The following is a 15,598-nucleotide window of genomic DNA, read 5'->3' as shown; positions in this document are numbered from 1 at the left end:
TGACTTGAAGTGTGCTGTAGTGACTTGAAGTGTGCTCTCGTGACTTGAAGTGTGCTCTCGTGACTTGAAGTGTGCTGTAGTGACTTGAAGTGTGCTGTCGTGACTTGGCGCCGTGGGCTCTGTTGGTTTAGTGTCGTTTCTATAGCGACCACACGGCCGTCGTCTGCTGTTGCTATGAACCGTAATGATCATTTAACATCATAAAACCAGGGCAGCTAAAAGCTAACAGCTAAAAGCTAACAGCTAAAAGCTAACGGCTAAAAGCTAACAGCTAAAAGCTAACGGCTAAAGGCTAACGGTCAAATCCTCCGTTTGTTTACACCGTTTGTTTCATGCAGGACTTTAAAAAAACAAAAGAAACGAGACGATGGGTCGAGGTTCAAACCACAGATTTATTTGTTGAGATTTTGTCGCTGGGCCAAATGGGAAACACTTTACAAACACTGTACATGTGTGTTTTTGGAGAAAACGTGTGTTTTTGGAGAAAACGTGTGTTTTTGGAGAAAAGATGTGTGTTTGAAGAAAATAAAACAGATACGAGTCGGTGGAGGACATGAGCTCTTTTCTTCTATAGAAACAAACACATAAAAGCAAGAAAAGAAACACAACAGCACAAAGTCGAGGACTGTGCTCTGGAGCGGCTCAGTTTGGTTTGGCTTTGTTTAGTTTGTATTTTGGGATTTGAGTGAAGAAGAAGGAAAAAGAGAAGAAAAATAGAGGAGAAGGAAAGTTGATCAAACAGAAAGGACCTGTATAATTCTGGACGATTACAAACGGCGTCTGTGAAGCTCATCGATCGAGACGCTTTTAGAGGAGGCGTCACAACTTTCCTCATCAAAACACGTCAAAAACACGTCTGAAGAGGTTTTAAATGTCATCCATGCAGGTCTGAGTAATCTAGCGATCTCTCTCTCTCTCGAGCTCTATTCAAACCATGTACAAGGCTCCGCCCACAAGTCGACAAGGCCCTTTTTCATACTTGCAAACAATACACTATGACTTCACAAACCTGGTGCGATGTGCAGTAGTTTCATTAGTGGGGTGCTCGTTGACTGTTGTGACAGCGCTCTGCAGGGGGAGGGACTTAGCACAGGGAGCAAAGGGGAGGAGTCTAAAATGAAACTGAAACTTAACATTTGACTTGTTCATTTTAAATGTAACACGGAGACGTAAATATGTCGCATTAATCAGATAATTCAGTTTTTTAGCCCGGCGTCCATCTTTAAACGATGACCCGAAGTCGTTTAAACAGAACCACGAGAAAAAACCCAAACGAATTAACTCAAACTTCGCCTTTGTCGAGGGTCTGGTTGCCATGACTACGTTTTTGCACAAAATAAATAAGCAAACACCAAATATACAAGTGTTTAGAGCAAACACCAAACTGAACCGGACCAGAACAAACTGAACCGGACCAGAACAAACTGAACCGGACCAGAACAAACTTCAGCTCAGAGCTGAGGGCCTGAGGCTGCACTGGGCCTGAGGTTCTGTCTGGTTCAATCTTTAAACTTCATATTTCATGATAAAACAATGATTCTTATATTTGTGAAGAGTCTGACCCTGAGGTCATGAAATCTGCTGATAAAAACGTCACGATTTAGAAAAATATTTGGCAAAATATAAACCAGGACAGAGACAGTTCTGTAAATGTGTAAATGCAAAGTGTTTTTGAGTCTTTAGTGCAGCAACGTCATAAAAAACAACAGCATCACAAAGAAACGGACCAAACGTGACACAAGAGCCACAGTTTGAGCCAAACGTGGACCAAACGTGACACAAGAGCCACAGTTTGAGCCAAACGTGGACCAAACGTGACACAAGAGCCACAGTTTGAGCCAAACGTGGACCAAACGTGACAAAAGAGCCACAGTTTGAGCCAAACGTGGACCAAACGTGACACAAGAGCCACAGTTTGAGCCAAACGTGGACCAAACGTGACAAAAGAGCCACAGTTTGAGCCAAACGTGGACCAAACGTGACACAAAGAGCCACAGTTTGAGCCAAACGTGGACCAAACGTGACACAAGAGCCACAGTTTGAGCCAAATGTGGACCAAACGTGACACAAGAGCCACAGTTTGAGCCAAACGTGGACCAAACGTGACACAAGAGCCACAGTTTGAGCCAAACGTGGACCAAACGTGACACAAGAGCCACAGTTTGAGAGTTTGAGCCAAACGTGGACCAAACGTGACACAAAGAGCCACAGTTTGAGCCAAACGTGGACCAAACGTGACAAAAGAGCCACAGTTTGAGCCAAACGTGGACCAAACGTGACACAAAGAGCCACAGTTTGAGCCAAACGTGACACAAAGAGCCACAGTTTGAGCCAAACATGGACCAAACGTGACACAAAGAGCCACAGTTTGAGCCAAACTTTTGCCCAAAAACAGGTTTGTAATAAAATATTTAGCTGCACGTCTGTGACACTTTTTCAAAATTCTTTGGCTTTTCAACCAGCTGCGTCTTTAATATTTTTATGTCACTTTTTATATTTATTTTCTTATTTTTTAAATCAATATAAAAATTGACTTCAGGAAAAGTAAAACAAACGTATCAAATCTTTTCTTCTATTGTTTTTGTCACAATAAAACGTCAAAACGTTTTTCCAAAAAGTTTTTCATCATAAACAACACTACAAAACTATGTTTATTTACACACAACTGTACAACAATCGCACACACACAAACACATACACACACAAACACACATGGCTCTGGAACACACAAACACACCCGGCTCTCAAACACACATTCACACGCACACACACACACACACACAGCTCTCAGACACACACACCCCCCCACATACACACACACACACACATACACAAGTTCAGAAAAATATCCTTTGTACCTCTTAAATGTTTTTTTTTTTCATTTTAGTTCATTTCCTGATTTGATTTTTACATGAAGTCGTTGAGTTCTGCCTCTAAAGCCGCCGCCATTTCATCGGCCTCTGAGCCGCTGTCGTCTTCTTCCTCGTTAGAGTCTTTGGAGGACTCTTCATCAGAGCCCGCCCTCACTCCTTCCTCTTCCTCCTCCTCTTCATCGTGTTTGCGTTTGTGGCCCCTGCGTAAAAGAGAAAAGCTGATTTAAAAGCCTCGTTGTTTTATGGTCGTCAATGGGATTTAGTGGAACGCCGGATTGGGAGCATTAGCATTAGCATTAGCGCTAGCGGTGATGTCTAATACTGAATAAATGGGACCAAAACAGCGGCAGCCCCCAGCCCCAGCTCCAACCCCTCAGCTCCAACCCCTCAGCTCCAGCCCCCAGCTCCAGCCCCCAGCTCCAGCCCCCAGCTCCAGCCCTCAGCTCCAGCTCCAGCCCCCAGCTCCAGCCCCCAGCTCCAGCCCCCAGCTCCAGCTCCAGCCCCCAGCTCCAGCCCCAGCTCCAGCCCCCAGCTCCAGCTCCAGCCCCGCTCTGTGATGGAATCCTCCATCATAAATAAATGGCTCTGTGTCTTTGCAGAAAATAGAAAACAGATATTTTATAATTTGTTTAGTTCTGCCCCAATTTTCTAAGACACTTTTTCTAAATAGATTTTTTTTTTTTTTTACAGAACCAACATAAAAGGAACAGGCTGATGTAAATGTAAAAGAAACAGAATCATATAAATGTAAAAGGCTTATGCCAAAGTAAAAGGAGCAGGCTAATGGAAAAGGATAATGTAAGTACAACAGGCTCATGTAACCTTTTACATTAGCCTGTTATATTTATATTAGCCTAATGTAAATAAAGCCTAAACAGGCCAATGTAAATGTAAAAGGAACAGGATAATATAAATGTAAAAGACACAGACAATGTAAATGTAAAAGGCGAATATAAAAGGCACATGCTAATGTAAATGTAAAAGGAACATGCTAATGTAAATGTAAAAGAACAGGATAATGGAAATGTAACAGAATTTCTATGGAAACCCATTTCAGTGCTATGAAACATCCATAATAAAAAAAAGCTTTGTGTAAAGTCTATTTTTGACCATTAAAGTCTCATACTATGGCTTTAATGTCATTGTTTCTTCAGTGAATATATGAAGGAAAAAGTCTGTACATAGTTTTGTTGCACAAATATAAAGTTAAAAACAGAGCCACTCAAACTCTGAGCTGGGATGGAGTTTGGGTTTGTGGCTGAGCTGTTTTTGTTGATCCGAGCGTTCAAAGGGTTGTGTACAGCACAATTATTTTCAATTTCCACAGTCACAACGTTCAAATGCACTCGACCAAACAAGAACAAAATCACAAAGCCTCGCTCCACTGAAGAAGTCAAAGTCCAGTCTAATAATTATGAACCTCAGCTGTGAAACACAAGTCTCTGTTTGGCCCAGAGACAAAAATAAAGATGAAAAGAAAAGGCCTAATGTGTTGTACTGTACTCGTACTGTAATGAGTGTGGCCCGCTGAGACCTGCACTCTGAAATAAACAAAGCTACGCCTCAAGGTAATGACCTGTGCAAATAAATAAATAAATGTAACGAATGAGAACAAAGTAATTGTGTTTATCAAGGACTTCAAATGGAGCACATAAAAACAAAGCCCAAATCATGAGATGGCGCCGCAAAGACGCCGTTAGCCAAAGCAAATTGGATAAGCTAATCTGACAACGCCTTTGGGACAAGAGCAAGGCGCGAGATGAAATAGAAAAGACTCATCAAATCTAATCCTACAGCTCTCTAGAGAAGCTCCGAGGACCAGGGGGAGGAGCCAGAGGAGAGAGGGGAGGAGCCAGAGGAGAGAGGGGAGGAGCCAGAGGAGAGAGGGGAGGAGTTACGTCAGGTGCAGACGTGCTCGGGGGCAGACGTGCTCGGGGGCAGACGTGCTCGGGGGCAGACGTGTTCGGGGGCAGACGTGCTCGGGGGCAGACGTGTTCGGGGGCAGACGTGCTCGGGGCTTTAATGCGGTGGGTCATTGTCGTGGTCAGACATACTCTCACTCGCTCACACAGGGCTGACCTCTGAACAGCAGGACTCCGTTTGTTTTCTTTAAAGGTCACATGTCAGCTGATACGAGCGCCACGCTGGGTGACATGACAGCGAGGGCCGGCGCCCTCTGCTGACCGCTGGTCAGACAGTGGGGACAGTGAGTCAGATGCTCTTGGCTTCTCACACGTGAACATGAATAAAAATGTATGTATAATTCAGGGTTATATTTGAAAAGAGTAAAAGCTTTGATCAAACGTCTCATTCCAGAGCAGTTTTATATTAAACTGAAGGGACAGCGATCCATCGACACAGTGACCAACATTCACACAAACATCTGACCACACGAGTTTGTGGAGAAAGTTGAATGTCTAAAAAGCTCAAAGCAGTGTCTGTGTCTGTGTCCATTTACTCAGATAAAGACCTAAATCACAAATGTGAAAACTGAGTCTCATTCAAACTTTAACAAGTAAAATGTGACTTTCCACTCAATTTAAAGACGCACTATGTAACCTCTGTGGCGGGGGATCCACCATCACCATCATCACCGTGATTACAATGTACCACAGTGTGGCTTTATCCAGCATTTATTAAACTGCAGGTGATTTATTGATCCACAGATTTGACCTGGAGCTTGGCCTGCTGGACAGAGAAAAGCCATACACTGGAACATTACAGGCAAACATCTCCTTTTAACACAAGGCGAACGACACTGGACTGAAAAGTTACACAGTCCCTTTAATAAGACAGAACATTTATGAGGCTTTAACAGTATTAAGATTTAAAAATGTGCCCCTGAAGTGAAGTACTCAGCCCATTCAACACTTTAATCAGAAACTCATCAAAAACTGGAAAAAACACTCGGGCCCCTCTCCTCTCGAAGTCCTATTCACACAGAGACACGTCACACAGAGACACGTCACACAGAGACACGTCACACAGAGACACGTCACACACAGACACGTCCCACAGAGACACGTCCCACAGAGACACGTCCCACAGAGACACGTCACACAGAGACACGTCACACAGAGACACGTCACACAGAGACACGTCACACACAGACACGTCACACACAGACACGTCACACACAGACACGTCACACAGACATGTCACACAGAGACACGTCCTACAGAGACACGTCACACACAGACACGTCACACAGACATGTCACACAGAGACACGTCCTACAGAGACACGTCACACAGACACGTCCTACAGAGACACGTCACACACAGACCTAACACACCATTTCAGGACGAGTACTCCAGACCACACCACAATTTAAAACTGCAGAAGAGGAGGAGGAGGAGGAGGAGGAGGAAGAGGCAGAGAAGCACAGTGAGGAGGAGGAGGAGGAGGAAGAGGCAGAGAAGCACAGTGAGGAGGAAGAAGGCCCCATAACTTCAAACGGCCGTGTCAGCTCTGTGGAGCTCTGCTTTGAGCCAGAACAAAGGAGAGTCCAAACAGTGAAGTATAAACATATAAAGAGTTCATCATATAGAAAACTGGAGGTAATGAGCCAGAATATAATGAAGAAAAACTTCAAGGACAGAGATGAGCAGAGCTCCAGATGCAAACGGCCCCATCTCCAGAGAACACACACACACACACACACCCCCCCCCACACACACACACCCCCACACACACACCCCCACACACACACACACACACCCCCACACACACTTTCCACACACACAACTGATCTGCAAATGTGGGTCAAAGCAGAGTCTCCAGATAAAGATATATTTATACAAGAAGAAGAAGAAGCTCGTGAGGTCATACAGCGATAAAGACTTCATTATGTGTCATAGGGTCTGCTCCTCCAACGGGACAGTTCCAGACTGAAGCAGAGTCCTCCTCCTCCAACGGGACAGTTCTGGACTGAAGCAGAGTCCTCCTCCTCCAGTGGGACAGTTCTGGACAGTGAAAGTGTGGGGAGAAGAACACCTGGAGAGTTTGTACCATTTCCAGTATCTCCAGTGATCTCCATTGTCCTCGTCTCTGGGGCCACGTTTGAAGACCTTAAGGAGCAGAAGTTCACTCTCTGCAGATCCTCTGAGCTAAAACTTAAAGGTCAAATTCCTAAAGTGCCACAGAAATACTCCTGGTTTACGTTTCATTGTCTCAACATTTAAAGTCCAATCAACCTAAAAGCCCAGAGTCGGGTTTAAATGTCAGAACTCCAGTTCATAACGGCACATTTAGAGCGACTCCACTCACTGGAAATGCAGGTTTTTCAACGTATTTATTTAGCAATGAAAAACCTGTAAGTGAAACCATGTTAGAGCGATAAGTTTATTATATTACTGCGGAACATTCCAGCCAAAGCAAAACAGCTCCATGGAGACGAGCAGGAGGCGAATCCTCCAACTTAGAAACAGTGTTTGTTTGTGTGAAAACATGATCTGAATTTTTAATGTTTCATAAAGACTCAGACAAACAGACAACAGTGTTCTGTGTATAAAGTGTTCTGTGTATAAAGTGTTCTGTGTATAAAGTGTTCTGTGTATAAAGTGTTCTGTGTATAAAGTGTTCTGTATATAAAGTGTTCTGTGTATAAAGTGTTCTGTGTATAAAGTGTTCTGTGTATAAAGTGTTCTGTATAAACAGTGTTCTGTGTATAAAGTGTTCTGTGTATAAAGTGTTCTGTGTATAAAGTGTTCTGTGTATAAAGTGTTCTGTGTATAAAGTGTTCTGTATATAAAGTGTTCTGTGTATAAAGTGTTCTGTGTATAAAGTGTTCTGTATATAAAGTGTTCTGTGTATAAAGTGTTCTGTATAAACAGTGTTCTGTGTATAAAGTGTTCTGTGTATAAAGTGTTCTGTGTATAAAGTGTTCTGTGTATAAAGTGTTCTGTGTATAAAGTGTTCTGTGTATAAAGTGTTCTGTGTATAAAGTGTTCTGTATATAAAGTGTTCTGTGTATAAAGTGTTCTGTGTATAAAGTGTTCTGTGTATAAAGTGTTCTGTATATAAAGTGTTCTGTGTATAAAGTGTTCTGTGTATAAAGTGTTCTGTGTATAAAGTGTTCTGTATATAAAGTGTTCTGTATATAAAGTGTTCTGTGTATAAACAGTGTTCTGTATATAAAGTGTTCTGTGTATAAACAGTGTTCTGTATATAAAGTGTTCTGTATATAAAGTGTTCTGTGTATAAAGTGTTCTGTGTATAAACAGTGTTCTGTATATAAAGTGTTCTGTGTATAAAGTGTTCTGTATATAAAGTGTTCTGTGTATAAAGTGTTCTGTATATAAAGTGTTCTGTGTATAAAGTGTTCTGTGTATAAAGTGTTCTGTGTATAAAGTGTTCTGTATATAAAGTGTTCTGTGTATAAAGTGTTCTGTATATAAAGTGTTCTGTGTATAAAGTGTTCTGTATATAAAGTGTTCTGTATATAAAGTGTTCTGTGTATAAAGTGTTCTGTGTATAAAGTGTTCTGTGTATAAAGTGTTCTGTATATAAAGTGTTCTGTGTATAAAGTGTTCTGTATATAAAGTGTTCTGTATATAAAGTGTTCTGTGTATAAAGTGTTCTGTGTATAAAGTGTTCTGTGTATAAAGTGTTCTGTATATAAAGTGTTCTGTATATAAAGTGTTCTGTATATAAAGTGTTCTGTGTATAGTGTTCTGTGTATAAAGTGTTCTGTATATAAAGTGTTCTGTGTATAAAGTGTTCTGTGTATAAAGTGTTCTGTGTATAAACAGTGTTCTGTGTATAAAGTGTTCTGTGTATAAAGTGTTCTGTATATAAAGTGTTCTGTGTATAAAGTGTTCTGTGTATAAAGTGTTCTGTGTATAAAGTGTTCTGTATATAAAGTGTTCTGTGTATAAAGTGTTCTGTGTATAAAGTGTTCTGTGTATAAACAGTGTTCTGTGTATAAAGTGTTCTGTATATAAAGTGTTCTGTGTATAAAGTGTTCTGTGTATAAAGTGTTCTGTGTATAAAGTGTTCTGTGTATAAAGTGTTCTGTGTATAAACAGTGTTCTGTGTATAAAGTGTTCTGTGTATAAAGTGTTCTGTGTATAAAGTGTTCTGTATATAAAGTGTTCTGTGTATAAAGTGTTGTTTATATAAACTGTAGTTTCTTGATAAACTGGTCTCTTGGTTTGAGATGAGTCTCCTTCTCTTCCTCCTTTTTACTCCACTCTCTCCTCTTCCTCCTCTTTCTTCTCTTCCTCCACTCTCTCCTCCTTCTGCTCTCATCTCCCTCCAGTGTCTCCTCTTTCTTCTCTTCTTCCTCTTCCTCCACTCCTCCTCCTCTTCCTCCACTCTCTCCTCTCCTCCTCTCTCTCCTCTTCCTCCTCTCTCTCCTCTTCCTCCTCTCTCTCCTCTTTCTCCACTCTCTCCTCTTTCTCCACTCTCTCCTCTTTCTCCTCTCTCTCCTCTTCCTCCTCTCTCTCCTCTTCCTCCTCTCTCTCCTCTTTCTCCACTCTCTCCTCTTCCTCCACTCCTCCTCTTCCTCCTGTATCATTTCTGTCGTGTGTGTCAAACGCACATGTCTGGATATAGATCATTGCTCTCTCGCCGACCGGCCCCACATGCAGAGCCCCGATAAGCTGCTCTGTGGTGTGATTGCTGTTACAGTTGCATTGTGGGTACTCTGGGCCTCATTATACGAGCGCAGTATGAAAAGTGACGGAGGCTGATAAGGAGCTGCTGATGTGGGCGAAGCCGAGAACAAAACATGTCACTTCTGCTCAGAGCCACGAGAAAAAGATCCTCTACAGAGGAACAAGACAATTAGGCCTACGACAGATCAGACCTACGACAGATCAGGCCTACTACAGATCAGACCTATGACAGATCAGGCCTACTACAGATCAGGCCTACTACAGATCAGGCCTACTGCAGATCAGGCCTACGACAGATCAGGCCTACGGCAGATCAGGCCTACTGCAGATCAGGCCTACTGCAGATCAGGCCTACGACAGATCAGGCCTACTACAGATCAGGCCTACTACAGATCAGGCCTACTGCAGATCAGGCCTACTGCAGATCAGGCCTACGACAGATCAGGCCTACTACAGATCAGGCCTACTGCAGATCAGGCCTACTACAGATCAGGCCTACTGCAGATCAGGCCTACTGCAGATCAGGCCTACTGCAGATCAGGCCTACGACAGATCAGGCCTACGACAGATCAGGTCTACTCCACATGAGGTCTACTCCACATGAGGCCTACTCCACACCAGGCCTACTCTACACCAGCTCAGTCTGATCATCTCCGTTAAAACGGCTCATGTGACAAATGAAAATAAACAGCTCAAAATTCTGCCGAGTTTGAATCGACTGAAGTTTTTGAATCGAGTTTTTAAACAAACTCACGTTTTATGAGCGACTTTGTTAAAGGACGAATCTGTTCATTCTGTTCATTCATGGAGCTGAGTCTCACTGGCCTCGTTTCAGCTCAAAGCACAAACGTGCTGACACAGGAGAATGTGCCCACCTCCCCAAGGCCTCCACCCCCCGACCCCACCCCCCCGACCCCACACGCCGCCACCGCACGGACCCTGGCCCCTTGTAAAAGAATTATAAGAAAAAGGTTTTATACATCTTTAATGGGCAGGTTATTTCTATGCAGTCGCTTTAACCTTTGAGGCACCAACTGGATTTTTATCACGTCTTTTCTGAGAAACTGAAGACGAACTGCTCTGAGGTTTGGACACGACTCGGAAACAAATATTCCCAAAGTGTGAACGAGGTTCAAAGTCACATTACTCCCTGTATGTGTGAACAACAGCCCCACCCGTCCAAAAACAGCCCCCACCCGTCCAAAAACAGCCCCCACCCGTCCAAAAACAGCCCCCACCCGTTGAAATAGGATCGGATTAAGAGACCCAAGGGGCCCTCCTGAAGCGCACGTCTTTGGTGGGTCTTGTGTCTTGCACTGGCAGCTGGATCTTTGACACAAATAGATTTGGAGACAGACGTCTCAGAGTCGGCGGAGACAGAACGTGTCAAGGACGAGTCGTATAAAACTCATAAAAGAGAGAAGACAAATAAACTCATGAGGCTGAACAAACTCCTGGTCCGTATGTACATTTAAAGAACTCAGACCTGTCCAAACCTCTGAAGTCCTCTGAACCTCTGCACACATACTCCCTGCGCCCTCTGCTGGCGACAGTAGGGAGTGAGGATGGTAAAATGGCTGATTAGCAGCAGGCTAGCAACAAAGCAACAAAGCACAAAACTCTTTGTATAGAAAGATTTAAATGTGTTGAAGAGAACAGAACTTTAAAAACCCAGAGAAGTCGACGTCGAGCCGTGAAAGTCACAAAAAAAGACAAAAATATTTAAACTTGTGTAAATGTAAATACAGCGTCAGTGTCAGACCAAGGACATTTTAAAGGTTTTACAATCCTCACGGTCGGACCATCGCTCTAGAACTGAAATCATAAAAAAACTCAAACTTTAATGATGATCACTGTTTTCTCTCAAAAATAAACAGCTGCAAACAAAACCTGGAGTTTGTATCAATCTGAGGATTATAAATGAGCTCCCAAAACCGAAACAATTAAAAATACTACAGATAAAGTAGAGCCTGTTGTAAATACTACAGTTAAAGTAGAGCCTGTTGTAAATACTACAGTTAAAGTAGAGCCTGTTGTAAATACTACAGTTAAAGTAGAGCCTGTTGTAAATACTACAGTTAAAGTAGAGCCTGTTGTAAATACTACAGTTAAAGTAGAGCCTGTTGTAAATACTACAGTTAAAATAGAGCCTGTTGTAAATACTACAGTTAAAGTAGAGCCTGTTGTAAATACTACAGTTAAAGTAGAGCCTGTTGTAAATACTACAGTTAAAGTAGAGCCTGTTGTAAATACTACAGTTAAAGTAGAGCCTGTTGTAAATACTACAGTTAAAGTAGAGCCTGTTGTAAATACTACAGTTAAAGTAGAGCCTGTTGTAAATACTACAGTTAAAGTAGAGCCTGTTGTAAATACTACAGTTAAAGTAGAGCCTGTTGTAAATACTACAGTTAAAGTAGAGCCTGTTGTAAATACTACAGTTAAAGTAGAGCCTGTTGTAAATACTACAGTTAAAGTAGAGCCTGTTGTAAATACTACAGTTAAAGTAGAGCCTGTTGTAAATACTACAGTTAAAGTAGAGCCTGTTGTAAATACTACAGATAAAGTAGACATTATATCAGGGGTTTTTTGATAACTGCATCTGGCCCTCAGATAAATCTCAGCTGACATTTGTTAACACAATAAGTAATGAATAAATTATACATAAATACAGAAGTAATCAAATCAAATAATTCTCAAAAATGAACAATACTAAGGTAAGAAAAACACTTGTCTCCGTCTTTATGCGCTGACACGTTCTCACAGCGCGTGCTGTTTTCCCTCGTGCGCGCTATCGCTCTTAAAGTGACGGTAACATATTTATGTAAAACTTCAATAATGACAATCCTAAGATAAATCAACATTAATGCAATAAAACGTGTAGCTTATACATTTAAATCAAATATTAACATAAAACATCATTTATTAACATTAAAATATTAACACTGTATTTGCGCATTAACACAAACCAAATCATCCCACAGATGTTATAAAAAAAAATATTAACAATACATTCAGAGACTTCTTATACTCCAGAATAGTTGGTCTTGTTTAAAAATTCACACATTTAGTTGTATTCAGAGTTAAAATATTGTATGTCTGTCATGGAAATACATTTTAAAATATGTGACTTTTTTGGCTCTCTCGGCTAAAAAGGTTCCCGACCTCTGCATTATATATTATATATATATTATATTATACTATATACTGCCTCAGTACTTCATGGATCTGTGGATTCTTTGGGGAGTGGCTTCTGTGTTCAGCTCATTCACTCAGAACAAAAGGAAATTTATAAACACGAGCCGCGGTGTCAGAGGCAGCGTTCAAACACAACGTCTAAATGTGCAGAAAAACACACATCATAAACACACACACACTGAACACATGATTCTGTTTGAGTGAACACGACTCCATGTTCATGGTGACACTGTTTTATGTTTTGAACAACGTAAACACTTTCAAATGATCATGACTCCACCTTTAAAAACAAAACTAGACTTTGTAAATATAAAGGTTTAAAGGTGCCAATGTTTTCATATAATACAAACATCTCTCTTCAGTTCACTCTGTGCGTCACTCCACACGTCACACACTCCACACGTCACACACTCCACACGTCACACACTGTGCGCGTCACACACTGTGCACGTCACACACTCCGCACGTCACACACTCCGCACGTCACACACTCCACACGTCACACACTGTGCACGTCACACACTCCGCACGTCACACACTGTGCACGTCACACACTCCACACGTCACACACTCCGCGCGTCACACACTGTGCACATCACAGTGGAGTGATGTGCACAGTGTGCTGGTTGTTGTGAGTATCATTCGTTCTGCTTAAAGTTGTGAAAGTCGTACTCTCTGTGTGGACTAATTAGGATCAGTTTGATTGAGTCATTTAAAAAGATCTTGTTCCATTTCCCAGAGCAGCTCCTTTAAGTTAATTATTCAAATGAAAAGACAAACTTTAAAACTTTAAATCTGAGCGAGTTCTCCCTGTGCTGCCAGACTGAGGCCTTCAGGTTTGAATGTTCAGCCAGACATCCTCCAATTTTAGAACTTTGTGATGACTCATGTGTCTCCGGGAAAAACACTCCCACCTCAGCATCATCCAAACTCCACCGCGTTCAACCAAGTGTGCGACGAAACACACAACAGGGTTTATTCAGCAAATACACAATCAGAACAACAACGAAACACACCACAACAGGGTTTATTCAGCAAATACACAACCTGAACGACAACGAAACACACAACAGGGTTTATTCAGCAAATACACAACCTGAACGACAACAAAACACACCACAACAGGGTTTATTCAGCAAATACACAACCTGAACGACAACGAAACACACCACAACAGGGTTTATTCAGCAAATACACAACCTGAACGACAACGAAACACACCACAACAGGTCTATTCAGCAAATACACAACCTGAACAACAACAAAACACACCACAACAGGGTTTATTCAGCAAATACACAACCTGAACGACAACGAAACACGAGCACAACAGTAATCTAGTTTATTCACCAAATGCACCATCTTCTTCTTCAGTGTGTGGTGTGTGTGTGTGTGTCTTCATCAGTGTGTGTGTGTGGTGTGTGTGTGTGTGTCTTCATCAGTGTGTGATGTGTGTCTTCATCAGTGTGTGGTGTGTGTGTCTTCATCAGTGTGTGGGATGTGTGTGTCTTCATCAGTGTGTGGGATGTGTGTGTCTTCATCAGTGTGTGGGATGTGTGTGTCGTCATCAGTGTGTGGGGTGTGTGTGTCTTCATCAGAGTGGGGTGTGTGTGTGTCTGTCTTCATCAGTGTGTGTGTGTGGTGTGTGTGTCTGTCTGTAGGGGTGTGTGTGTGGTGTGTGGTGTGTGTGTCTGTCTTCATCAGTGTGTGTGTGTGGTGTGTGTGTCTGTCTGTAGGGGTGTGTGTGTGGTGTGTGTGTCTGTCTTCATCAGTGTGTGTGGTGTGTGTGTGTGTGTGGTGTGTGTGTGGTGTGTGTGTCTGTCTTCATCAGTGTGTGTGGTGTGTGTGTGTGTGTGTGTGTGTGTGTGTGGTGTGTGTGTGTGTCTGTCTTCATCAGTGTGTGTGGTGTGTGTGTGTGTCTGTCTTCATCAGTGTGTGTGGTGTGTGTGTGTGTCTGTCTTCATCAGTGTGTGGGATGTAAACTACATTTGTAAAATAAACCATAGAAAATACTTGTACTACTTAGTTCAATATCTGGAGGCTGGACCCCTCCCCCCCGAGTCTGACCCCCCAGAGTCTGACCCCCCAGAGTCTGACTCCCAAGTCTGACCCCCCCAGAGTCTGACCCCCCAGAGTCTGACTCCCAAGTCTGACCCCCCCAGAGTCTGACCCCCCAGAGTCTGACTCCCAAGTCTGACCCCCCCAGAGTCTGTCCCCCCCAGAGTCTGACCCCCCCAGAGTCTGACCCCCCAGAGTCTGACTCCCCAGAGTCTGACCCCCCCAGAGTCTGACCCCCCAGAGTCTGACTCCCCAGAGTCTGACCCCCCAGAGTCTGACCCCCCAGAGTCTGACCCCCCAGAGTCTGACCCCACAGAGTCTGTCCCCACAGAGTCTGTCCCCCCAGAGTCTGACCCCCCAGAGTCTGACCCCCCAGAGTCTGACCCCCCAGAGGAGGTGATGCCCTTGTGAGACAGTGGGGTGTTTTACCGCGGTGGAGGTCGGGGGGCGCTGTGCAGTGACAGGACTCATAAAACAAACAGAAGAAGATCAGATTAAAGAGAAACATCCTCCTGTAAATCTGTGAGGATTATGACTCCAGGGAAGAAAACAACGGATATGAGCAGGACAGCGCCCCCTAGAGGTGCACGTCATACTGAGATCAGAAAAGAAACTGTTACATCGTGAGGCCATCGTGCGGTATTAAAGAGGGGGTATTTACTTCTACGGGGTATTAAGAGGGGGTATTTACTTCTACGGGGTATTAAGAGGGGGTATTTACTTCTACGGGGTATTAAAGATAAGATCTGCCTTCATTAGTCCCACAGTGGGGAAATTCCAGTATTGCACCGCACAGTTAAAGAACAGAAGGAAAATGGAACATGCAATAAAACAAGATAATAGATAATAGTT

At 42.9% G+C, this 15,598-nt stretch overlaps 1 protein-coding gene across 1 annotated transcript in view; it reads right to left on the bottom strand.

Moving 5' to 3' along the window:
- Positions 1–373: 373 nt before the first annotated feature.
- The window catches only part of ctdp1 (CTD (carboxy-terminal domain, RNA polymerase II, polypeptide A) phosphatase, subunit 1), a 56,227-nt gene continuing 41,002 nt past the window's right edge, over positions 374–15,598 (bottom strand). The window contains exon 13 of the mRNA XM_033975706.2: positions 374–3,073. Within this exon, the coding sequence (XP_033831597.2) occupies positions 2,908–3,073 (166 nt within the window). The 3' untranslated portion in view covers positions 374–2,907. The remainder of the gene's footprint in view (positions 3,074–15,598) is intronic.

This window comes from Periophthalmus magnuspinnatus, chromosome 11, assembly GCF_009829125.3.
Source record: "Periophthalmus magnuspinnatus isolate fPerMag1 chromosome 11, fPerMag1.2.pri, whole genome shotgun sequence".
NCBI lineage: Eukaryota > Metazoa > Chordata > Actinopteri > Gobiiformes > Gobiidae > Periophthalmus > Periophthalmus magnuspinnatus.
The sequence above is the reverse complement of the archived record's forward strand: the minus strand, read 5'-3'. Positions and strand labels throughout refer to the sequence as shown.